Consider the following 26465-nt stretch of genomic DNA (forward strand, 5'->3'; position numbering starts at 1 on the left):
CGCCCACTTCAGAACTGTTATGGTGAGCTAAATGTTTGTGCTGTTCTCCAATCAGCCAAACAGTTCATACCATAAGCTCACCAAAAAAGAGTTTTGAAGTGGGCGGCTGGAGCACAGGGTATTAGAATGGTGCGGTTAGGTTAAAAACTAAGTTACAGCGCATTTTTATTAATTAAAGTCCCTGTAAAATATCACTTGGACTCTGCACCTGATTTTAAAACATAAAGTTTACCATCACTTTAACATTATTGTAAAATCTGCAAAAAAAAAACTAAGAACTTGTGTTGAAAATGACTCCCCTATTAATGCATGAACATTTAAACGGAAAAATAAAATTACTATCAATTTTATATAGCCCCTTTCTGTTTTATAGGGAAATTATTTTATATCGCCCCTTTCTGTTTTATAGGGAAATCATTTTATATAGCCCCTTTCTGTTTTATAGGGAAATCATTTTATATCGCCCCTTTCTGTATTATAGGGAAATCATTTTATATCGCCCCTTTCTGTATTATAGGGAAATCATTTTTTTTTTTCTTTTTCAAAAAGCTTTATTGAAGTGAATAAGTACATACATAACATAGCTGTAACGTTATACAGTAGATACCTAAACAAAAGTATTTATAACATCAAAAGAGATATCATAGCTGTAATGTTATACAGTAGATACATAAACAAAATATTCATAACATCATAAGAGATATAAAACAATTTCACTTCACAGTATATTGCGCCCAAACCGCTGGGTGAACCTTTGGAGTGAGCTAATATGGATATAAGTAGTATTTTCAAATTTAGGTCATATCATCATATCATCGCTCTGATAAAGATATAGTCAAGAAATGGAAGAGGCATCCAAGAGGGAAGGAAAAGGGGGGAGAAGGATGATGAGAGAAGGGGAGAAAAGAGAAAAAAAAAAAAAAATTAAATACCACCGCAGCCAAAGACCAGCCCAGATAGGAGCAATCCTATGTAATTTAAAGTAATTTAAATCGAGCCACGCCACAATGCTAGCATGATTTCATATGTTACCAGGTTATGGGTTTTCAGGTAGTGGTACCTTTCCAGGAGTAGAACTTCCTCTACCTGGGTGTGCCAGTCTTCGAAAGTAGGAGGGCTCTGAGACTTCCATTTCTTTGGAATTATTTTTTTTGCGCTGGTGATCATTATTAGCAAAAGAGAGAGATGCACGGCACTTTGTGTTTTAGGTAGGGACAGAAGTAGCAAAATGTTGGGAGTGTTCGGGATATCGATGTTTAAGATTTCCCCCATCCTTTCCCTAACTCTTGTCCAAAAGGACAAAATACAGGGGCAGTGCCACCAGATGTGCAAAAGTGATCCGTCCTCCCCGCATCCCCTCCAGCATAGGGAGCTCAGAGTAGGGAATATCTTGTGAAGCCTTATAGGAGTAAGGTTCCATCTGCTCATGTATTTAATGTGTAGTTCCTGAATCGTTGACGATACTGAGGACTTTTTAATTAGTCTGAAGGCCCTCAGCCAAGGCTCCGGTTCTGAGTCTAAGCCTAAGTCATCTACCCATCGCTTCGTGTATGTTGGCAATGCTTCAGAGCCTTGGAGGATTATTAATTTGTACAGTATGGATATTAAATGCTTGGGCACATTCTCCATTACACAAATTTTTTCAAAACTCGTAAGTGTTCTACCCAGCTCTTGTCTGTGTTTGTGACTTGTGATAAAGTGATGTAGCTGGCGGTAATGCAACCAGGAGGAAAAGATTATGGGCTGTGTGCTTTCAAGATCTACCTGTGTTGCGACTTTCCCATCTACTATCATTCCAAAAACGGATCCCTCCTTAATTTTATATGGAGCAAATTTATATATTCCTCTATTATGATATGGAATCTCAGGATTTTCCAGAGTGGGAGACAGTGGGGAATGTCTAGTGGAAATATGCGTGGATGTGGCTACTGTCTTGTCCCATACCTTGAGTGTCTCCTCTGTCAAATGATATTTAGAGACTGCAAGGGGGCGCTGTGAGGGCGGAATCCAGGCGAGAGTTCCCATATTGTTTAATTTAAAGATCTGCCTATCCAGATCAATCCATGCCTTATTTGTCAAGTTCTGCGCCCACTCTGCAATTCTTTGTAAGCCTATCGCCTGCTTATAAGAGGCTATATCTGGAAGCCCCAGTCCCCCTCTATCCCTTGGTAAATACATGGTGCGTTTGGGTAATCTGGGTTTGGTGTTGGCCCATACAAATTGTTCAATTATATTCTGTATCTGAGTAATATAGCTTTTAGGGAGTGCAATAGGTAGGGTTTGAAGTAGATACAATATACGGGGAAGAACATTCATTTTAATAACACCCACTCTACCCAGCCAGGAGACTGGCCCTGATCTCCAGGACGAGAGATCGGCCATAATATCATTCTTCAGGGGGATATAATTAAGTTTAAAAAAATCTGAAGGGTCAGGGGTCAAATAGATACCCAAGTATTTAAGCTTATTACTTGCCACGGTTATATTATAATTGCGTTGTAAATAATGCACTATTTCAGGATTGGTGTTGATGTTCAGCAGTTCCGACTTACTAAGATTAAGGGAAAAGTTTGAAACCTCTCCGTATGCCCTAATCTCCTTCAAGAGTTCCGGAACAGACTCCGCAGCGTTAGTTAGTGTGTAGAGGATATCGTCAGCGTATAAGGCTTGCTTGTGCTCTCTGTCCCCTATCACCATACCCCTGATGTCCTGATTCATTCTCACTTTTTGAGCCAAAACTTCAATGGATAATGCAAAGAGCAGTGGCGACAGGGGACAGCCCTGCCGTGTCCCGTTACTGATATTAAATTTTTCCGATAGTGTTCCATTGATTCTTATTTTAGCGTTTGGGTTTGAATAAAGTGCCATGACCGAGTTCACAAAGGCCGTCCCGAACCCCATTTTCTCCAAGACTTGACGCAGAAAAGACCAACTAACCCTGTCAAAAGCCTTCTCTGCGTCAGTAGAGAAGAGGACTAAAGGGCATCCCGAGACCCGAGCATGACTTATCAATTGAGTGACTTTAATGGTATTGTCCCTAGCCTCTCGGCCCGGGACAAATCCCACCTGGTCATTACAGATTAAAGATGGTAGATACTTGTTGAGTCTGTTGGCCAAAATCTTTGCTAATATTTTCATATCAGAATTAATTAAAGATATGGGTCTGAAATGACTTGGGGTGTCTGCAGCCTTTCCCGGTTTGGGTAATACCGTTATATGAGCCTCTAGAAGAACGTGGGACAAATTAGGGTCGTCACGGATACCATTAAACAGGTCTAATAGAGGGCTGGACAAGATGTCCTTAAACTTTTTGTAATACGCTGATGAAAATCCATCAGGGCCCGGGCTTTTACCTCCTGGACTTCCCTTGATGGCCTCATATAGCTCCTCTACTGATATTGGAGCATCCAACGCGCTGGATTCCTTTCTAGACAGTGCAGGGAGATTAATATCACCCAAATATGAGTTAATTAGCGTGTCTTGTGCAGAAACTTCTGCTCTCTGAGAGGTCGCTGAAGTAGATTCCTGTATGTTATACAAGGAATGATAATAGTCATGGAATTCCCTTGCAATTTGATCGATACTGCGGAGTATATGTCCATCTCTGGATTTAATAGTATGTATATATGTGCGAAGCTGTCTCTTCTTAAGGGTTCTCGCCAAGATTCTGCCCGGCTTATTGCCCCCCTCATAGTAATACTGTTTTAAGTGTAAAGCTTTCTTTTGATGGGACTCTGCTAGGTGTTTTTGAAAATCTAGTCTTGCTTGTCTCAGTTGACTTGTGGTTTCTAAGCAGGTCGGGAGTTCTTTATGTTTAGCTTCTAGGGAACTTAATTTATTTTGAAGATCAAGATATTTAGCCCTATACTGTCTATTGAGAAGTGCCTTCTGCTTAATCAAAGCCCCCCTAATTACAGTTTTGTGGGCTTCCCATATGATAGCTTTAGATGAAGAAGGAAATGTGTTATTTTCAAAGTATTCCCGAATTGTTTTCTGCAGGTCGGAGAGGAATGAGTTATCTAATAGGGTTTCATCCAGTCTCCAGGTGTTTTGGGTGATAGGGATGTCTGGCCATAAAATCGCGCAGGAGACCGGAGCGTGATCAGACCAAGATATATGACCTATGTTGCTGTGGTGTGTAATCGATAGGCCACAAGAGTCAGTATATATATGGTCAATCCTGGAGTAGCTATTGTGTGGGATAGAGTAGAATGAATAATCTCTGGCTGTGGGGTGTAGGGTGCACCAGACATCGTGTAAAGCTAAGTTTGTCAAAGTGTTGTTGACCTGATTTATAGTGGAGGATGGTGTACAGGTAACCCCTTTAGAGGTATCGACCAACGGGTCAGCAACTATATTAAAGTCACCAGCTAGGTAAGAGATACCTCTAGTGTGTTCCAGTAGTAGGTCACGAACTCTATAAAAGAAAGACTCTTGTTTCTGGCTAGGTGAATATACTGAGGCTAAAGTGATGTAATGCCCAAACAAAGTGCCGACCAAAATAATATAACGCCCTTCAGGGTCTCTTTCAATATGTGTCAAAATAAATGGTACCCATTTATGAAAAACGATGCCCACCCCTCCTTTTTTATTTTGTCCAGAGGCGAAGTAAGCCGTGGGGAACTGGACGTTATGCCATCTAATCTCTACCTCTCCTAAAATGAGTCTCCTGTAGCAAAATTATGTGGCTCTGCAATTTGTGCAATTCTTTAAAAGCAATGGAGCGTTTGCCCGGGTCATTTAGGCCTTTCGCATTAATCGTGGTAAGGTTAATGGAGTGGTCCCCAAATACACTGGCCTTACGCTGCATGGTAAAAAAAAAAAAATTCAGAAAAGAGGTAGGGAAAGTACGAAGGGGGGAGGGAGGATGCTTAGATAAAGTAGTAGTAGGATAAAGACTAACAGAGAATAAGTAATGTGCTAGATATGTAGCCTTAGTAATAGAAAACACTCAAGTGACACTGGGATACTCAAGAGAATCCAGCAGCACCTTTTTATGTAAATAAAATATAAATTTTCTAACAAACAAAGAACACTGAACTAGGGGAAAAGCCCCTATGCTGACGTAAGTTGTAATTAAGAACTTATACATACTCGTAGTACATTTCAATTTTCATCATGGAACATGCTGCTGATTAACATAACAAATTATTTAGCGGAACAGTGTTACCCCAATAAACTTAACATAGGTGGGGATCATCGCTACCAGCCATTAATCCTAGTACAAATAGAGAACATTCAAGTCTGGTCGCCACGTGTACTCAACCTCCTCTGCACACAACATCCATCAGAATAAGAACAATATATACATTGAGTATTATCCATCTCTTGGTACAATAAGTGTAAACAAAGTTATAAACATATGGCTAGCATCCCCCAACCCCTTCCAAAGCGGATGACACTCCCAATGCTTAAAGTGATCATCAACCCCGGAATAAGGTGAGAATACAGTTTAGTAATACATTAGCTTTTACAAGAGTACATCAATACTTAAACTTAAACCTGAGGACAATGTGATACAATCGGCAGAATTATTATTATGTAGTAGGTGATTGTCAGTATATCGGGTAATAATATTGTATATAGTACATTCAAAGATGGCAGTCCAGAGTTAGAAACATTGAATACAAAAGGCTTTAAAGGTCTAATGGATAAAAAAACATTAACATCAGGAATCCTTTCATCCTTTACCCATTTATCTTGTCCACAGGGTAATGTCCGGCAAGGCTGGTGGAGGGTGGCCCTTCCTCCCCAGAAGTCCCTCCAGAGGTAGGGGCCCGTATCGACAAATTCTCAAAAAAGATCTTATGGTCCATGCCGGGTCTGAAGATGGCCGTTTTATTATTATTTGAGGCAATTATAGATACCGGAAATCCCCATCTGTAGATGACCTTGTTAGACCTCAGCACAGAGGTGATGTGATTTAAATCCCTGCGCTTTTGTAAAGTTATAGGTGATAAGTCTGTGAAGACCTGGATTTCTTCTCCTGCATGGGTGATCGGGTGCTTTCTCCTGGCTCCCTGAAGAATTGCCTCCTTGTCCTTGAAGCTGAGAAATCTGACAATAATGTCCCTCGGAGGGGCCTTATTAGGTGGCTTGGGCCTGAGGGCCCTATGTGCCCTTTCAATTGGGATATCCAGTGCTGAAGGGGAGTCTTTGATGATTCTAAACAGCGCCTGAAGATAGCCTTCGATGTTTTGTGGGGCGACAGCCTCTGAGACACCCCTGAAACGCAGATTATTTCTGCGTCCCCTGTTGTCAAGATCTTCTAGCTTATCGTTGAGATACTGCAATTCATCAGCATGGTTTTGGATATCAGCTGATTGTTGGTGTAAAGAGGATGTGTTATCTTTGGAGTTTTTTTCAATCGCCACAACTCTTGTCTCCAATGCAGAAAAGTCTTTTCTCAGATCACCAAATAAGCTCCTCATCTCATTCATGACTCCCTGTATGTCAGTCTTAGATGATAGATGAGAAATGTCCTCCTTAGTGAGAAAGTGGGGTTGAGGCGCTTTATCAAGTGGAATAGGGTTAATTGGATTATCCTGGGAACTCGCCATATCAACTGCTGCTGTACCTTTAGTAGAATCTATGGGTTTAAGAAAGTGACTCATAGATTTAGGAGCACTTATTTTATCTTTTTTGCTTGCTCTTTTATTAGGCATGCCCTAAAGTATACTTTCCCAGTGGGGTTTTAAATGTGATTTGGAAGATATAAGGGGTTCTTTGCCTCTCCTATGTAAAATGTCCTCTCTGTATGGAGTGTCCCCTGTATATAGCTAGATCCAACTTCTCAATGTGATCTGTAAGGGTTTAAGGAAATATTTTTTAAATAGCTCTTATGGCAGCGAGTCTCTGATGCCCAGGGAGGATGATGAGCCTTAAGGGCAATAGCCTGTGTGTTGTGCCTCAAATTCAGTCCTTATAAGAGTGACAGATAGATTATAACTGTTGTAAAGCAGCTTTAACAGTTCTGTGCCCCAAATAAGATAGATAACTTAGTGCGCTGCGGTAAACTTGCAAGGAGTATGCAGCAATGTTGGAATATATGTTACCCACGGCAACTCAGTATAGCATTTATTCCTCCAGCTTACCCCCGCATGTGTCGCTAGAAGATCAGAGGTCTAGCGCTAGTCCTGATGCGATCTGTCAAAGCGGTGTACAGGCCTCTCAATTTTCACCTCTGCAGGGCCGCTGGAAGCAGTTCCGGTAAGCGCTTCTCAGGCCATTAAACACTGCGCTGTATAGAGGCCCCTCGCGTGGTCCGGTGTTCTTCAGGCTTTTGTCCGGCGCATCGTTAGGATGGCAAACAGATGGTAGGTCGGTTTTCAGGTGCAAGTGACCATTAGCCGATGGGTAAGTCACGCTTCTGTGTCGGAGACTGTATATAGGGTCAGATGAGCCTACCACGCGGGGACCCGGCACCTGGGATTCCCCGCCAATGGCTCACAATAGCAAACCGATCTTACAGCCACATAAAGGCTATTGTCCCATATGAGTTCCAAAGTAGTTAAGGTTGTTAATTAGAGTATTTGTACTACATAGAATGCTTTTTGTCAGGTTAGGATGCAGGAGCCCTTCTAATGTGTGACCATCTTCCTGCGTGGTCAGGCCCCGCCCCCATAGGGAAATCATTTTATATCGCCCCTTTCTGTTTTATAGGGAAATCATTTTATATCGCCCCTTTCTGTTTTATAGGGAAATCATTTTATATTGCCCCTTTCTGTTTTATAGGGAAATCATTTTATATTGCCCCTTTCTGTTTTATAGGGAAATAATTTTATATCGCCCCTTTCTGTTTTATAGGGAAATCATTTTATATTGCCCCTTTCTGTTTTATAGGGAAATCATTTTATATCGCCCCTTTCTGTTTTATAGGGAAATCATTTTATATCGCCCCTTTCTGTTTTATAGGGAAATAGTTTTGGAAGTGGGAGAAACACTATAATATTTTACTAATTACACATTTGTAAAGGGCCTGAGCGCTACTATGTGTCTGTAGGTTATAAATATAGGAGATTAAGACCACAAGGTGAGTAAACTGATAGAGGAGAGGCTTACAGTAAGTGGTATAAGGGGCAGACAGGGCAACTAGATAAGGGGCACATATATCACAATCTTATTAGGGCCCTTTTGCACTTTTATTATAAAATAAAATTTATGTTGTAGATTTATAGCTTGCAGCTGTAACTTGTTTTATCTTTGTGTTCTAAAGCTTAAATCACTACCTGCTACTAAATGTCATAGATGGCACTGCAGAGAGCAGCTGGAGGGACTGATATTGCATATGTGATTGGCAGACGGGGGCAGAGATATGGTGTGGGCATGAGACAGGGGCAGAACTACTGCCGGTGCCACTGCTCCTGGGCCCAGCCATGTGACATTCTGAGTGGCTGTAGCTCCAGGAATCTGAGATCTGATATGGGGCTGGCAGCAGGGTGGCCACTTAGCCAATATTTTGCTGAAACGGCCGGGGTTTTTAAGGTTCGGATTAAAGTTGAAAGATTAAATAAAGACACTATCATGGTGAAACTTCTAAATGTATTGGAAAACAAATGATCATTATTTATATCTGTCCTAGCAGCTTTAGTTCCTGACTTATGCTGTATAATTTATTTATGCTAATAAGCACGACTGGTATTTAATTATTATTTTTTTAAATTCTTTTTACAGAAAAGGTGGCAACCCTACCCTCACCACACCCTGTGCTGCAAGAAGACTCTTGCAGTTTCATTTCCTGCTGCTGGATACAGACATGGCATCTGCTGACCTGAGAGAGGAGCTAACCTGCCCCATCTGCCTGAGCCTTTATTCAGATCCTGTAACTCTGAAATGTGGCCATAACTTCTGCATGGGCTGTATTAAGAGAGTGCTGTGTACCCAGGATGGGTCTGGGGTTTATACCTGTCCTGATTGCAGAAAACGATTTACTTACAGACCTACACTGCAGAGGAACCTGAAGTTAAGTAACATTGTAGGATATTTCATTCCTACTCAACAAGGGACACATTCTGGGGTCTTCTGCACTTACTGTGTTCACTCTTCTGTACCTGCTACTAAATCATGTCTGATGTGTGAGGCTTCTCTGTGTGATACCCACCTGAGGGTACACAGCAAGTCTGAGGAACACGTCTTAACTGAACCCATCACTTCCTGGGGTAACAGAAAATGCTCCACCCACAAAGAGCTTCTGAAATATTACTGTACTGAGGATGCTGCCTGTATCTGTGTGTCCTGCTCCCTGGCCGGAGAGCACAGGGGACACCAGGTGGAGCTGCTGAATGAGGCTTCTGAGAAAGAGAAAAAGAAACTGAGAAATGTTCTGCAGAAACTGACCACAAAGAGAGAGAAGACTGAGAAGAGAGTCCATAGTCTGCAGGAGCACAGGAGAGGGGTGCAAGAGAAAGCAGCTGGTGTAACAGAGCGACTCACTGCCTGGATTAGAGAGATCAAGAAACAACTGGAAGATCTAGAGAAGCGAGTCCTCAGTGACATCACCCGGCAGCAGGAGCAGGTTTTACTCCCAATCTCTGATCTGATCCAGCAGCTGGAAAAAGAGAAGGACGAGCTGACCAGGAAGATGCGTCATATTGAGGAGCTGTGCACCATGACTGACCCATTAACTGTCCTACAAGACCAGGAATCACACAGAGATTACTTTTGTGGTGCTGAGAAGGGAGATAATGAGGTCACACAGACAGGTGATAAGCAGGTCCCTGCTGGGGGGGATTTAGATGAGGATCTGATCTCAGTGACCATATACAGAGATTTAGCTGATATTGTGACTGATGTAAAGAGAGGGCTCTATGTGCCAGTGACATCAGACCTATTACTTGATATCAACACAGCTAATAATAAAGTAAATATATCAGGTGACCTGAAAACGGCATCCTGGTCGCGTTTATACCAGAAACGTCCAAAAACACAAGAGAGATTTACATATGCTCCTCAGGTATATAGCACCAGAAGCTTTTCCTCAGGACGACATTACTGGGAAGTGCAGACCAGTAAATTGGGTCTCTGGCGTGTAGGGGTTTGTTATCCCAGTATGGAGAGGGGAGGACAACAGTCTGTGATAGGAAAAAATAACAAGTCCTGGTGTTTGTTAAGTTGGAATACAGTTCTTACAATGCAACATAACATAATGGAAACCTCGATAAATGACTTTCTATCATGTGACACAGTAGGAATACTGCTGGACTATGAGGCTGGGCGTCTGACCTTTTATGAGCTGTGTGACCCAATCAGACACTTACACACCGTCACTGTCACCTTCACTGAGCCTCTTCATGCTGCATTCTGGGTATGGGATAATACCTGGGTGAGAATCCTGAGCTAGATACACAGATAATAATGATGATAATAATAATGCTGCTGTCTGGTAGTCTCCTAGTTCCGCATTCGGCAGTGAACAAAACTGCCAAATGCTCATCTCTAGTTTGTGTTTAGTACATATTTTGTTTAAACTGGATTTGAAATAAAAACAAATTTGTGCAATAATTATTTGTATTTAGTTTTTTATTATTATAATAATCAGTTATCTGTGTGGAGATAAGAGAGAGAGAGCAAGAGATATAGAGAGATTGTTTTATATATGTATGTCTCATAATATATAGTGATTCAATATCTGCCCCATACAGCCAATGTACTTCAGTTTTTCATTAATAAGGTGGTTCTATGTTGTAGCTATAATCTTTTGTCATTTACAACAAAGCTAAGATTAGAAAGGAGACCACTTATCTAGTGTTGTATCTTGTTCTGATGACGCTGTCACTTCTCTGTGTCTCCTGATGACCTCTCCCTCCTGTGCATTAACTAAATAGGGCACTGCTAGGGGTAGGGTTTTAATAGGGAATGGGGTCTGTTGCAGTTGGGGATAATACGGGTGGGGTCTGGTGCAATTAGGAATAGTGGATGGGGGTAGGGGTAGGTAGGGTTTAGAGGGTAAGGGTGCAGGGGCAGGTAGGGTTAAGAGGGGATGGGGCAGGTGCAGTTAGGCATAATAGGGGGATGGGGGCTGGTGCATTTTGGAATATGGTATGGAGCAAGTGCAGGTAGAGTTAAGAGGGGATGGGGGCTGGTGCAAATAGAAATAGGGGATGGGGCAAGTACAGGTAGGGTTAAGAGAGAATACAGGCAGGTAGGGTTAAGAGGAGATGGGGCAGTAAGGGAAATAGGGGATGGGGCAGGTGCATACAGGGTAATAGGGGCAGGTGCAGTTAGGGTTAATAGGGGATGGGGGCAGGTGCAGTTAGGTTTATCAGCACTGGAGGGTCTGATAATTGTGTGTCACTAGCAGTTTAGGACTTGACTGCTAACACTAGAATAAAGGTTAATAACAACAGGGGCCAGTACACGTAGGGTTAAAAGACCAGGTGAGTGCAGGTTACATAAACTGGTTACATAAACTGTGAGTATAAAACAAGTTGCGGATCAGAGGGTTCTCCTGCTGTAAAGAAGACACAGGTACCTACATAATACATTTGCCTGAGGTAAGTGGCATCACTGTGCCAGGTGTGTACATAACCAGCCCTCTTCAGCATCCTGTGATGTAGTACACAGGTGACATCTAATATAGAGATGACTGATCATGGTTATCTAATCATTTGTTATACCTAATACAGAATTACCATCCATGTATATACTGTATATAATACAGTTTGTTATGCCTAATACAGAGTTACCATCTCATGTATATACTGTATATAATACAGTTTATTGTTATACCTAATACAGAGTTACCATCTCATGTATATACTGTATATAATACAGTTTATTGTTATACCTAATACAGAGTTACCATCCATGTATATACTGTATATAATACAGTTTGTTATGCCTAATACAGAGTTACCATCTCATGTATATAATACAGTTTATTGTTATACCTAATACAGAGTTACCATCTCATGTATATAATACAGTTTATTGTTATACCTAATACAGAGTTACCATCTCATGTATATAATACAGTTTATTGTTATACCTAATACAGAGTTAGCATCTCATGTATATACTATATATAATACAGTTTATTGTTATACCTAATACAGAGTTAGCATCTCATGTATATACTATATATAATACAGTTTATTGTTATACCTAATACAGAGTTACCATCTCATGTATATAATACAGTTTATTGTTATACCTAATACAGAGTTACCATCTCATGTATATACTGTATATAATACAGTTTATTGTTATACCTAACAGAGTTACCATCTCATGTATATACTGTATATAATACAGTTTATTGTTATACCTAATACAGAGTTATCATCTCATGTATATACTGTATATAATACAGTTTATTGTTATACCTAATACAGAGTTACCATCTCATGTATATAATAGTTTATTGTTATACTTAATACATAGTTACCATCTCATGTATATACTGTATATAATACAGTTTATTTTTATACCTAATACAGAGTTACCATCTCATTTATATACTGTATATAATACAGTCTATTGTTATACCTAATACAGAGTTACCATCTCATGTATATACTGTATATAATACAGTTTATTGTTATACCTAATACAGAGTTACCATCTCATGTATATACTGTATATAATACAGTTTATTGTTATACTTAATACATAGTTACCATCTCATGTATATACTGTATATAATACAGTTTATTTTTATACCTAATACAGAGTTACCATCTCATTTATATACTGTATATAATACAGTCTATTGTTATACCTAATACAGAGTTACCATCTCATGTATATACTGTATATAATACAGTTTATTGTTATACCAAATACAGAGTTACCATCTCATGTATATACTGTATATAATACAGTTTATTGTTATACCTAATACACAGTTACCATCTCATGTATATACTGTATATAATACAGTTTATTGTTATACCTAATACAGAGTTACCATCTCATGTATATACTGTATATAATACAGTTTATTGTTATACCTAATACAGAGTTACCATCTCATGTATATACTGTATATAATACAGTTTGTTATACCTAATACAGAGTTACCATCTCATGTATATACTGTATATAATACAGTTTATTGTTATACTTAATACATAGTTACCATCTCATGTATATACTGTATATAATACATGTTATTGTTATACCTAATACAGAGTTACCATCTCATGTATATACTGTATATAATAGTTTATTGTTATACCTAATACAGAGTTACCATCTCATGTATATACTGTATATAATAGTGTAATGTTATACCTAATACAGAGTTACCAACTCATGTATATACTGTATATAATACAGTTTATTGTTATACCTAATACAGAGTTACCATCTCATGTATATACTGTATATAATACAGTTTATTGTTATACCTAATACAGAGTTACCATCTTATGTATATACTGTATATAATACAGTTTATTGTTATACCTAATACAGAGTTACCATCTCATGTATATACTGTATATAATACAGTTTCTTCTTATACCTAATACACAGTTACCATCTCATGTATATGCTGTATATAATACAGTTTATTGTTATACCTAATAAAGAGTTACCATCTCATGTATATACTGTATATAGTACAGTTTATTGCTATACCTAATACACAGTTACCATCTCATGTATATACTGTATATAATACAGTTTATTGTTATACCTAATACAGAGTTACCATCTCATGTATATACTGTATATAATACAGTTTATTGTTATACCTAATACAGAGTTACCATCTCATGTATATACTGTATATAATACAGTTTATTGTTATACCTAATACAGAGTTACCATCTCATGTATATAATAGTTTATTGTTATACTTAATACATAGTTACCATCTCATGTATATACTGTATATAATACAGTTTATTTTTATACCTAATACAGAGTTACCATCTCATTTATATACTGTATATAATACAGTCTATTGTTATACCTAATACAGAGTTACCATCTCATGTATATACTGTATATAATACAGTTTATTGTTATACCTAATACAGAGTTACCATCTCATGTATATACTGTATATAATACAGTTTATTGTTATACTTAATACATAGTTACCATCTCATGTATATACTGTATATAATACAGTTTATTTTTATACCTAATACAGAGTTACCATCTCATTTATATACTGTATATAATACAGTCTATTGTTATACCTAATACAGAGTTACCATCTCATGTATATACTGTATATAATACAGTTTATTGTTATACCAAATACAGAGTTACCATCTCATGTATATACTGTATATAATACAGTTTATTGTTATACCTAATACACAGTTACCATCTCATGTATATACTGTATATAATACAGTTTATTGTTATACCTAATACAGAGTTACCATCTCATGTATATACTGTATATAATACAGTTTATTGTTATACCTAATACAGAGTTACCATCTCATGTATATACTGTATATAATACAGTTTGTTATACCTAATACAGAGTTACCATCTCATGTATATACTGTATATAATACAGTTTATTGTTATACTTAATACATAGTTACCATCTCATGTATATACTGTATATAATACATGTTATTGTTATACCTAATACAGAGTTACCATCTCATGTATATACTGTATATAATAGTTTATTGTTATACCTAATACAGAGTTACCATCTCATGTATATACTGTATATAATAGTGTAATGTTATACCTAATACAGAGTTACCAACTCATGTATATACTGTATATAATACAGTTTATTGTTATACCTAATACAGAGTTACCATCTCATGTATATACTGTATATAATACAGTTTATTGTTATACCTAATACAGAGTTACCATCTTATGTATATACTGTATATAATACAGTTTATTGTTATACCTAATACAGAGTTACCATCTCATGTATATACTGTATATAATACAGTTTCTTCTTATACCTAATACACAGTTACCATCTCATGTATATGCTGTATATAATACAGTTTATTGTTATACCTAATAAAGAGTTACCATCTCATGTATATACTGTATATAGTACAGTTTATTGTTATACCTAATACACAGTTACCATCTCATGTATATACTGCATATAATACAGTTTATTGTTATACCTAATACAGAGTTACCATCTCATGTATATACTGTATATAATACAGTTTATTGTTATACCTAATACAGAGTTACCATCTCATGTATATACTGTATATAATACAGTTTATTGTTATACCTAATACAGAGTTACCATCTCATGTATATACTGTATATAATACAGTTGTTTGTTATACCTAATACAGAGTTACCATCTCATGTATATACTGTATATAATACAGTTTGTTATACCTAATACAGAGTTACCATCTTATGTATATACTGTATATAATACAGTTTATTGTTATACCTAATACAGAGTTACCATCTCATGTATATAATACAGTTTATTGTTATACCTAATACAGAGTTACCATCTCATGTATATACTGTATATAATACAGTTTATTGTTATACCTAATACAGAGTTACCATCTTATGTATATACTGTATATAATACAGTTTATTGTTATACCTAATACCGAGTTACCATCTCATGTATATACTGTATATAATACAGTTTCTTCTTATACCTAATACACAGTTACCATCTCATGTATATGCTGTATATAATACAGTTTATTGTTATACCTAATAAAGAGTTACCATCTCATGTATATACTGTATATAGTACAGTTTATTGTTATACCTAATACACAGTTACCATCTCATGTATATACTGTATATAATACAGTTTATTGTTATACCTAATACAGAGTTACCATCTCATGTATATACTGTATATAATACAGTTTATTGTTATACCTAATACAGAGTTACCATCTCATGTATATACTGTATATAATACAGTTTATTGTTATACCTAATACAGAGTTACCATCTCATGTATATAATAGTTTATTGTTATACTTAATACATAGTTACCATCTCATGTATATACTGTATATAATACAGTTTATTGTTATACCTAATACAGAGTTACCATCTCATGTATATACTGTATATAATACAGGGTGATGTTATACCTGATACAGAGTTACCATCTCATGTATATACTGTATATAATACAGTTTATTGTTTTGCCTAATACTAGGTTACCAATCCTGTATATACTGTATATAATACTGTATATTGTTAACTATACAGAGTTACCATCTCCATGTATATAACTGTATATAATACAGTTATTGTATACCTAATACAGAGTTACCTATCTCATGTATATACTGTATATAATACAGTTTACTTGTTATACCTAATACAGAGTTACCATCTCATGTATATACTGTATATAATACAGGCTATTGTTATACCTAATACAGAGTTACCATCTCATGTATATACTGTATATAATACAGTTTATTGTTTTACCTAATACAGAGTTACCATCTCTGTATATTCTGTATATAATACAGTTTATTGTTTTACCTAATACAGAGTTACCATCTCATGTATATACTGTATATAATACAGTTTATTGTTATACCTAATACAGAGTTACCATCTCATGTATATACTGTATATAATACAGTTTATTGTTATACCTAATACAGAGTTACCATCTCATGTATATACTGTATATAATACAGTTTATTGTTATACCTAATACAGAGTTACCATCTCATGTATATACTGTATATAATACAGTTTATTGTTATACCTAATACAGAGTTACCATCTCATGTATATACTGTATATAATACAGTTTATTGTTATACCTAATACAGAGTTACCATCTCATGTATATACTGTATATAATACAGTTTATTGTTATACCTAATACAGAGTTACCATCTCATGTATATACTGTATATAATACAGTTTATTGTTATACCTAATACAGAGTTACCATCTCATGTATATACTGTATATAATACAGTTTATTGTTATACCTAATACAGAGTTACCATCTCATGTATATACTGTATATAATACAGTTTATTGTTATACCTAATACAGAGTTACCATCTCATGTATATACTGTATTATATACAGTATGTATACCTAATACAGAGTTACCATTCAGTATATACTGTATATAATACAGTTTATTGTTATACCTAATACAGAGTTACCATCTCATGTATATACTGTATATAATACAGTTTATTGTTATACCTAATACAGAGTTACCATCTCATGTATATACTGTATATAATACAGTTTATTGTTATACCTAATACAGAGTTACCATCTCATGTATATACTGTATATAATACAGTTTATTGTTATACCTAATACAGAGTTACCATCTCATGTATATACTGTATATAATACAGTTTATTGTTATACCTAATACACAGTTACCATCTCATGTATATACTGTATATAATACAGTTTATTGTTATACCTAATACAGAGTTACCATCTCATGTATATACTGTATATAATACAGTTTATTGTTATACCTAATACAGAGTTACCATCTCATGTATATACTGTATATAATACAGTTTATTGTTATACCTAATACAGAGTTACCATCTCATGTATATACTGTATATAATACAGTTTATTGTTATACCTAATACAGAGTTACCATCTCATGTATATACTGTATATAATACAGTTTATTGTTATACCTAATACAGAGTTACCATCTCATGTGTATACTGTATATAATACAGTTTATTGTTATACCTAATACAGAGTTACCATCTCATGTATATACTGTATATAATACAGTTTATTGTTATACCTAATACAGAGTTACCATCTCATGTATATACTGTATATAATACAGTTTATTGTTATACCTAATACAGAGTTACCATCTCATGTATATACTGTATATAATACAGTTTATTGTTATACCTAATACAGAGTTACCATCTCATGTATATACTGTATATAATACAGTTTATTGTTATACCTAATACAGAGTTACCATCTCATGTATATACTGTATATAATACAGTTTATTGTTATACCCTAATACAGAGTTACCATCTCATGTATATACTGTATATAATACAGTTTATTGTTATACCTAATACAGAGTTACCATCTCATGTATATACTGTATATAATACAGTTTATTGTTATACCTAATACAGAGTTACCATCTCATGTATATACTGTATATAATACAGTTTATTGTTATACCTAATACAGAGTTACCATCTCATGTATATACTGTATATAATACAGTTTATTGTTATACCTAATACAGAGTTACCATCTCATGTATATACTGTATATAATACAGTTTATTGTTATACCTAATACAGAGTTACCATCTCATGTATATACTGTATATAATACAGTTTATTGTTATACCTAATACAGAGTTACCATCTCATGTATATACTGTATATAATACAGTTTATTGTTATACCTAATACAGAGTTACCATCTCATGTATATACTGTATATAATACAGTTTATTGTTATACCTAATACAGAGTTACCATCTCATGTATATACTGTATATAATACAGTTTATTGTTATACCTAATACAGAGTTACCATCTCATGTATATACTGTATATAATACAGTTTATTGTTATACCTAATACAGAGTTACCATCTCATGTATATACTGTATATAATACAGTTTATTGTTATACCTAATACAGAGTTACCATCTCATGTATATACTGTATATAATACAGTTTATTGTTATACCTAATACAGAGTTACCATCTCATGTATATACTGTATATAATACAGTTTATTGTTATACCTAATACAGAGTTACCATCTCATGTATATACTGTATATAATACAGTTTATTGTTATACCTAATACAGAGTTACCATCTCATGTATATACTGTATATAATACAGTTTATTGTTATACCTAATACAGAGTTACCATCTCATGTATAAACTGTATATAATACAGTTTATTGTTATACCTAATACAGAGTTACCATCTCATGTATATACTGTATATAATACATGTTATTGTTATATCTAATACAGAGTTACCATCTCATGTATTTACTGTATATAATACAGTTTATTGTTATACCTAATACAGAGATACCATCGCATGTATATACTGTATATAATACAGTTTATTGTTATACCTAATACAGAGTTACCATCTCATGTATATACTGTATATAATACAGTTTATTGTTATACCTAATACAGAGTTATCATATCATGTATATACTGTATATAATACAGTTTATTGTTATACCTAATACATAGTTACCATCTCATGTATATACTGTATATAATACACTTTTTTTTTTTTTTTTTTTTTAAATGTATTTTTTATTGGAGGTAAAATTATGAACAAAAATTCAGAGATACAATACATACCAGCCGTATTGAGTTTAACACAACAAAGTCTTATCCAATCAGACATAACAGAAAAAATACAGTCCTAAACAACTTGAACTTTCTGTGTCAGATAGAATGTTACAATTCCTCTCTATCTGGATGTCTTATCTGTTACCTCCAATCTATTTCCTCTTTTATACTAATTTTTATTCAGTTTTGAGTTTGCAACATAAACAATAATCAACAATTCTCAGGAGAAATACAAATACAAAAAAATAAGAAAGAGAGGAGGTCTCCTATTAACACATAGATAGTTAAAAGCACAGACTTTTTTAAACCAAGTTTCAGTTTAACCGTTTTCCATCCGACCTCTGCGGGAAGAGGGGGATAGGGGAGGCGGCACAAAGGAAGAGCGAGAGAAAGAGGGAGAGAGAGAGGGGGAAAGAGAGACAGAGGAGAAAAGAAAAAAAAAAAAAAAAAAAAGGGGAAAAAAGAAAAGGGGGAAAGCCTTTCTTACCAACGTCCTAATAAGACTGTCTCTGTATTTCTAAGGGGGTATATTAAGTTATCTATTTCTCTCTGAGGGAAGATTTTGATGAATCTAGACCATTTCTGGAAAAAGAGAGTTATGTCTCTTTCGGAAGCCAGGGTTATGTCCAGCTGCTCGATGAGACATTGCTTTTTCATGTAGTTTTTAACTTCTGATATACTCGGGATTAAAGTGTTTCGCCATTTATTAAAAATTAAATTCCTTGCAGCCAGAATTGTCATATTTATTATTTTTTTAGAGCTATGAGTGGACGGGGGTTCAGCAAAAAAAATTACTTCTGCCAAGGAGAGAGAGAAAGGCGAAATTTTCAGCACCCTAGTGAGCCAAAATTCTAATTTCCTCCAAAACTGCATTAATCGGGGACAAGTCCATATCATATGAACTAAGTCCGCCGCTGGAAGGGAACATTTTGGGCACATATTAAAATTGAAGTTATGCCATTTAAATCCTTTGAGCGGGGTGTAATAAGTTCTATACAATAGCTTGATATGTGATTCCCTCCAGCTAGCAGACAAGGTAGTTTGTGTTATTATGGCTATAGACTTTTCAACCTGGTTGGGGTCTATGTCTAGATCTTGCGATAGTAACTTCCATTTTTGCGTTATATATTCCAGATTAGATTCACCTTTCTGGCTGACCAGCAAATTGTACCAAGTTGAGATGGAGAATAGGTTATTTTTAACCAGAATAGGCCAGTTATCTAGTTTCCCCCAAGACCAGGACCAGCCATATTTACTAATAAGGGAGAAAAGATAATGCCTAGCCTGTAGGTACGCAAAGAAGTCTTTGTTGCTTAGTTCGAATTCCTGTTTTAAGGTCTCAAAAGTTTTAATTAAGCAGGCCTCCTGATTTATAAATTGTGTGAGATAAGTCAATCCGAGGCTATTCCATCTCTGGAAGACCTGCGATTGGGTACCTCTTTGAAATTCCGGGTTGCCACATAATCCTTGAAATCTCGGAATAGATAGGTCTATGTCTAATTTGTGTCCTAATTTTCTCCAAGCTTGTAAAATTGTGTATATGGAACTCAGGGATTTCACTTCCTTAGGAATCAAGTGTAATGGGCAATGGATTAACGCTGTAGGCTTATACGGATATAATATGTTCATTTCAAGACTGTTATTCGTGAAATAATTCTTATTTAGTAGCCAATCTATCACAGTTCGAGCTAAGAAGACCAAGCTGTAACTACTGAGGTCTGGTAGAGCCATGCCACCGTATCTCCTGGGCAAATGCAATCTAGAGATCGAAATTCGGGGCCTTTTGCATCTCCATAGGAAGTACCGAAGGGCCTTACACAGGCTCTTCCAGTCTTTAGTTTTCAAGATTACTGGTACATTTTGTAAAGGGAAGAGGATCTTGGGAAGAAGGACCATCTTGAAAAGAGCGATTCGACCCGTCAATGAGAGGGGGAAATTTTGCCAGTTCTTCATATACTCCTTTACCTTAAGTAGGACTGGAGAGATATTAAGATCATACCACTCTCGTGGATTGGGGGAAACATTAATGCCTAAATATCTGAAGTGAGATTTAACCTCATTGAAAGGTAAGTCAGTCATAGATGTCTCACTTTTCCTAATCCACATTAATTCTGATTTGGTCAAATTAATTTTATAACCCGAGAAGGCTCCAAAAGAATTTGTAATCGAGAGTAATTTGGGGATATTGGATCTAGTATTTGAGACATAGACCAGTACATCATCGGCATACAGAGCAATTTTTTGTTCCATTGACCCTATCTTAATACCTTGGAGATCTTTTCTTATTTTAAGGGCAAGAGGCTCAATGGCTAGGTCAAAGAGCAAAGGAGATAAGGGGCAACCTTGTCTGGTGCCCCTTTGAAGTTTAATTGGACCAGATTCTAGCTGATTAATAGAGAGCTTGGTAGAAGAGTTTTCACAAAGATTTTTAATAAAATATACAAAGTTATCCTTAAAACCGAAGGATAGCAAGGAAGACAAAATATGCCGATGATGTACTGAGTCAAACGCCTTCTCTGCGTCCAAGGCTACCACCGCTAGATCCACTTGATCTTGAGATGGTGTTTCCACAGAGTTATTAAAGTAGTCAAGGATCAGAAAGAGTTCTCTGATTTTAGCTGTTAAGTTGCGTTTATTTAGAAACCCCGCCTGGTCCTCCTTAATGAGAGGCCCAATCTCACTCTGTAGTCTTTTAGCTAGGATCGAGGTCAATAGCTTGTAATCAGAGTTTAGTAATGCTATGGGCCGATAAGCCTCCTTTTTTAGAGGATTTTTACCTTGCTTTAAGATCAGTGAGGTCGTAGAGGCAGAGAAGGATATAGGAATAGGGTTCCTTTCTATGTAGAAATAATTAAAGAGTGTTTTTAAGTGTGGGGTAACAGTCGATGCCAGTAACTTATAAAACTCATTGGGCAATGAGTCCGGCCCAGGAGCTTTGTCTGGTCGAAGTTCCTTAATGGTTTGAAGGATCTCTTGATCTGATATAGGGGTGTTAATTTTATTTACTGCCTCTTCCGTAAGAACTGGGTGGTCCAGACCTTCCCAGAAACCTCTTGAAGCTACCATATCAGATTCCCTAAAGGAATAAATTCCCTTATAGTAATCTGAGAAAGTCTCTAATATTTCTTTCGGATCCGTGATCAAAGAGTCAGATTCTAGCAGTGAGTCAATTGAAGAATTCCCTTGTACGTTCTTATATAGACTAGCCAAGAGTTTACCGGCCTTGTCCCCATGGCGATAGAACTTTGCTTTAGATCTTAAGTCGGCTTGGACCGAATTGTGGATCAGTAGGGTATCTCTCTCTCTCTTGGCATTAGAATATTGTCTCCAATTCAGAGGGGTGGGATGGGATAAATATCTGTTATAAGAATTGGTCAAGGCTTTGAATGCTTGATTTTGTCTAAGATTGGTTTTCTTTTTTAGTTTGACCATATATGCAATAATCTCGCCCCTCATTACGGCTTTACCCGCTTCCCATAAAGAAATTGGATTATTGACTGAGCCCAAATTTAAAGAGAAAAATTCGTTCATTTTATTCATTAGCCAGTTTTTAAACTTTAAATTGCATGATAAAAATTTTGGGAAAAAAAACCGCCGTGAGGGGTGCATTTTACCACAGATAGGGATCTCTAATAGAATTGGAGCATGGTCTGAAATGGTTATTTGTGCAATCTTAGTAGTAGAGCCTATCTTTATGACTTTATCACTAACTAGAAATAAATCTATTCTTGAGAGAGAGTTGGCGTTTCTAGCCTTGCACGTATAGTCTCTTTGATCTGGATGTTGTAATCTCCATAAATCTTTAAGAGCCAAGTTACTCTCTAAGGTTCTAAACATTCTGGCCTCTAGCTTATCTCTCTTGGATTGCGAACAGGTATTTTTTTTCCCCCTATGCCTGTCAATGGGTATTCGAGGTACCATATTGAAGTCCCCTGCTAAAATAACAATCCCTTCCCCCATTTGTAAAATATTAGTTTGGACTGAGTCCCAAAATTTAGAGTCAAAGTTGTTGGGGGCATAGATATTGCAGAGTATATAGACAGAATTTGCCAATTTGATCTTTAAAATTAAAATTCTACTATTTGGGTCAAGATATTTTGCTAATATTTCGTAGGATAGTCTCTTCCCCAATAAAATAGCCACTCCCCGCTTCCTACCAATGCTAGGTACATAGAATACCTCTTTCACCCACGAGGTTTTTAGTTTAGTCGATTCATCTGCATTAAGATGAGTCTCTTGTATGAAAGATATATCGGTGTTATGTTTCCTCAGCTGCGAAATTATAGCCTTGCGTTTTATTGGGGAGGAGATACCCCCAACATTCCAGGACGTTAAGATGAATTTACCTCTTTTAGACATTGCTTAAAAAGAAGAGTTGAGGATAGGAAAAAATAATTAACATGTAAACAAATAATAACAGGATAAATTTAAAAAAAAAAAAAAAAAAAAAAAAAGGAAAATAAATGTGTTGCCTCCCCATCCTCGTCCCCAAAAAGGTAATTCTCCTTAAGAATTAATACAAAAAAAAAAAAAAACAGAACCAATCATTTTTATTTATCAGAGATATGAGTAAGTGTACTTTTTAGACTACTAATAAACCTGTTATCCTATTTAACAACTTTCTCCATAAAAAACTTCTCTGCCTCCGCAGCGGTCTCATAAAAATATGTGTGGCCCTGAAATTCTATTTTAAGTTTGGCCGGGTATAATACAGTAGCAGAAATGCCTTCTTTAATTAGTCTGCCGCATATTGGGGTGAGTTCTCTTCTTTTCAGAGAGGTGGCATATGCGAAGTCTTGAAAGATTGATATTTTAGTCCCGTCCAGAAGCACAGGCAAATTCTTACGTGATAATTGCATGATTCTAAGCTTATCTTGGTAGCTCAAATATCGTGCAATTATAGGTCTGGGCCTAGCTTTGTTTCCTTCTACGTCCCTTATTCTCCCTAGTCTATGGGCTCTCTCTATTACCAGGGGTAACAACTCTTGTGGGAAGTTTAGTAGCTTAGGGAGAGATTCAGCTGCAAATTTCTGAAGATCTAGATAATCTGAAGTTTCAGGGACCCCTATTATCCTGACATTATTCCTTCTTGATCGATTCTCTAGATCTTCGATCTTGTTCTGTAATTCCCTGATAGAACTAGTATTTGCCTGTATTTTAGTGCTTTGAACTGATGTGAGATCTTCGAGGTCAGAGACTCTTTGCTCTGCTTCTTCGATTCTCATCGTAAATTGTTTAACCTCATTAGCGAGCAAGTTAAAATCTTGTTTTATTTCTATCCGAAGTAATTCAAATTTTGGATTTAGAGCTTCCAAGATACTATTCACTAGCCCTTGCGAGTCTGTGCCCATACTGAGCCCTCTGGTAGAACTCGGTTCAGGGTGCAGTTCAACCGAGGTTTCTAACGGGGCTTTGTTCTTCCTATCCTTGGCTCTGGAAGCCATGGCCGGCGGAGTGCTTTTGTTAGTGATTAGTGGATTTAGAAATCTATCCATAAATAAGTGCGGCTAAGGACTAAAGTGAGGAGTGAGTGGAAGAGGTAAAAAAAAAAAAAGAAAAAAAAAGGGGGGAAGGCAGAACGGGGGAGAGGGAGAGAGAGAACCAAGCGGTCAATCCCCCCCCTCCTCCGTCTCCCTCCCTCCCTCCTGTGAGGGAAAAAAAGTGTGCTGTGAGTTAGAGTGATGATAACGCAGTGAGTTCAGGTGAATAAGTGTCTAAGTGAAGAGAAAAAAAAAAAAAAAAAAAAAAAAAAGGGGGGGGAAGGGGGGTGAAGAAAAAAGTGAGGGGTCCAAGAAAAATATAAAAAAGTGTTCTAGTGGTAGGTGTGAAGAAAAAGAGTGATCTAGGCCGACCAGGGTTATTCTCTCCCAGAAAATAAAGATTACTGCGTTTAAACTAGAGCAGAGCCCTCTATAGATTTAACGCACCTTTTGGACTATTAAGGTTTTCCCCAATGGGAACCTTCTAAGCTAAAATATCTCAGGTAGAGTACAGTGTGCACAAGGTAATATTAGCTTTGCCTATATTAGTTTTAACCCTAAGAATGGCACTGACCTTCTAAGACATATAAGAGTGTTTATTATTTAGAAAAAAAAACATGAATTAATGATCACCCTCAATTTGAGACATAATGATCAACCTCAGAATACATGTATGAGAGCAGAGATAAAGAGATTAGGAGAGTTATATACTTATATACTTTCAGTGTAGTTTTAACTGTTCGTGTTTCAGAGCTATTAACTGAATCAGTATATAAGAACACAACGCCCGTACTCCAATACTAAGTAATTCAAGCAAAGAAAAAACAAAACAAAGAAACAATAGCTTAAGAACATGCTTATCTTAGCAAAGCTATATCATGTTATCATTGTGTCTTAAGGAATAAAAATTTAAGAGGATTAACTCTCCCTGGGCCGTGTCCAGAAAACTTGTCCAGTTATTTTTACAAAATCATGTTCCTCATAAATTTGCAGATAGTGCTACAAAGACCCAGATCGCCTTTTTTTTTTTAGGGGAAAAGCTTTAACTTTGGGGCAGAGAAAATTTTTTTTTTTTTCTTTTTTTTCCCAAAAGAATCCAAACCTTCGGATACTGAAACCCAGTAGAGACAGGCCTTGGATCAAACAAAAATTTTTTTTTAAAGGGGAGTTTTGCAGAAATACCCCCTTGAGATCGCCTGCAGGTTGAAGAAATAAGAACAGGTAACTGGGGCCACAGTTTGTGCCTGTTTATAGTTCCATCCAGTTTCTGCCTTTTTAGCCTAATGTTAGCTGCTAACAGGGAAACACAGAAAAGTCATCAATCCTTTAGACGCCTTTACAGTCAGACTCGCTCACAAGGTGCACATATATAGAATGAGATAAGAGAGCAGGCTTATAACTGTTCTGCACTCACCCCTCTTCGAGGATACCACCTTCAATGATGGCCGTTAGGTCTTGTGTGCTTGTGAACGTTGATCACAGGTGGCCGGCTCTTCATCAAAAGGGGCAAGTGACAGTAGCGATTCTGCTCCCTTTCCTCCGAAGCCCCAGATTCTGCTAAGGTGTAGTGGTGGTGGAGGTGGGATCCTGAGCAGTGAGCTGGTAAGGAGACAGATACCTGCGGACCCGCCAGGCCCGCCGGTCCTGGCGGACCCAGCCGCAAGGCGAGCGGGCGAGCGGGGATACTCCTGTACTGCAAACGGACCGTGCT

General features: G+C 36.5%; 1 protein-coding gene and 1 pseudogene across 1 annotated transcript; one reads left to right on the forward strand and one right to left on the reverse strand.

The window, feature by feature from the left end:
• LOC128667169 (E3 ubiquitin/ISG15 ligase TRIM25-like) overlaps nucleotides 1-26465 on the reverse strand; it is a 239590-nt pseudogene that overhangs the window by 78343 nt on the left and 134782 nt on the right.
• On the forward strand, nucleotides 8738-10339 carry LOC128667174 (E3 ubiquitin/ISG15 ligase TRIM25-like). The gene has a single exon (XM_053722104.1). It carries the CDS (start codon nucleotides 8756-8758, stop codon nucleotides 10337-10339), a length of 1584 nt encoding a protein of 527 aa, XP_053578079.1. The 5' UTR covers nucleotides 8738-8755.

The sequence above is a fragment of the Bombina bombina genome, chromosome 7 (assembly GCF_027579735.1).
Source record: "Bombina bombina isolate aBomBom1 chromosome 7, aBomBom1.pri, whole genome shotgun sequence".
In the NCBI taxonomy this organism is placed as follows: Eukaryota; Metazoa; Chordata; class Amphibia; order Anura; family Bombinatoridae; genus Bombina; species Bombina bombina.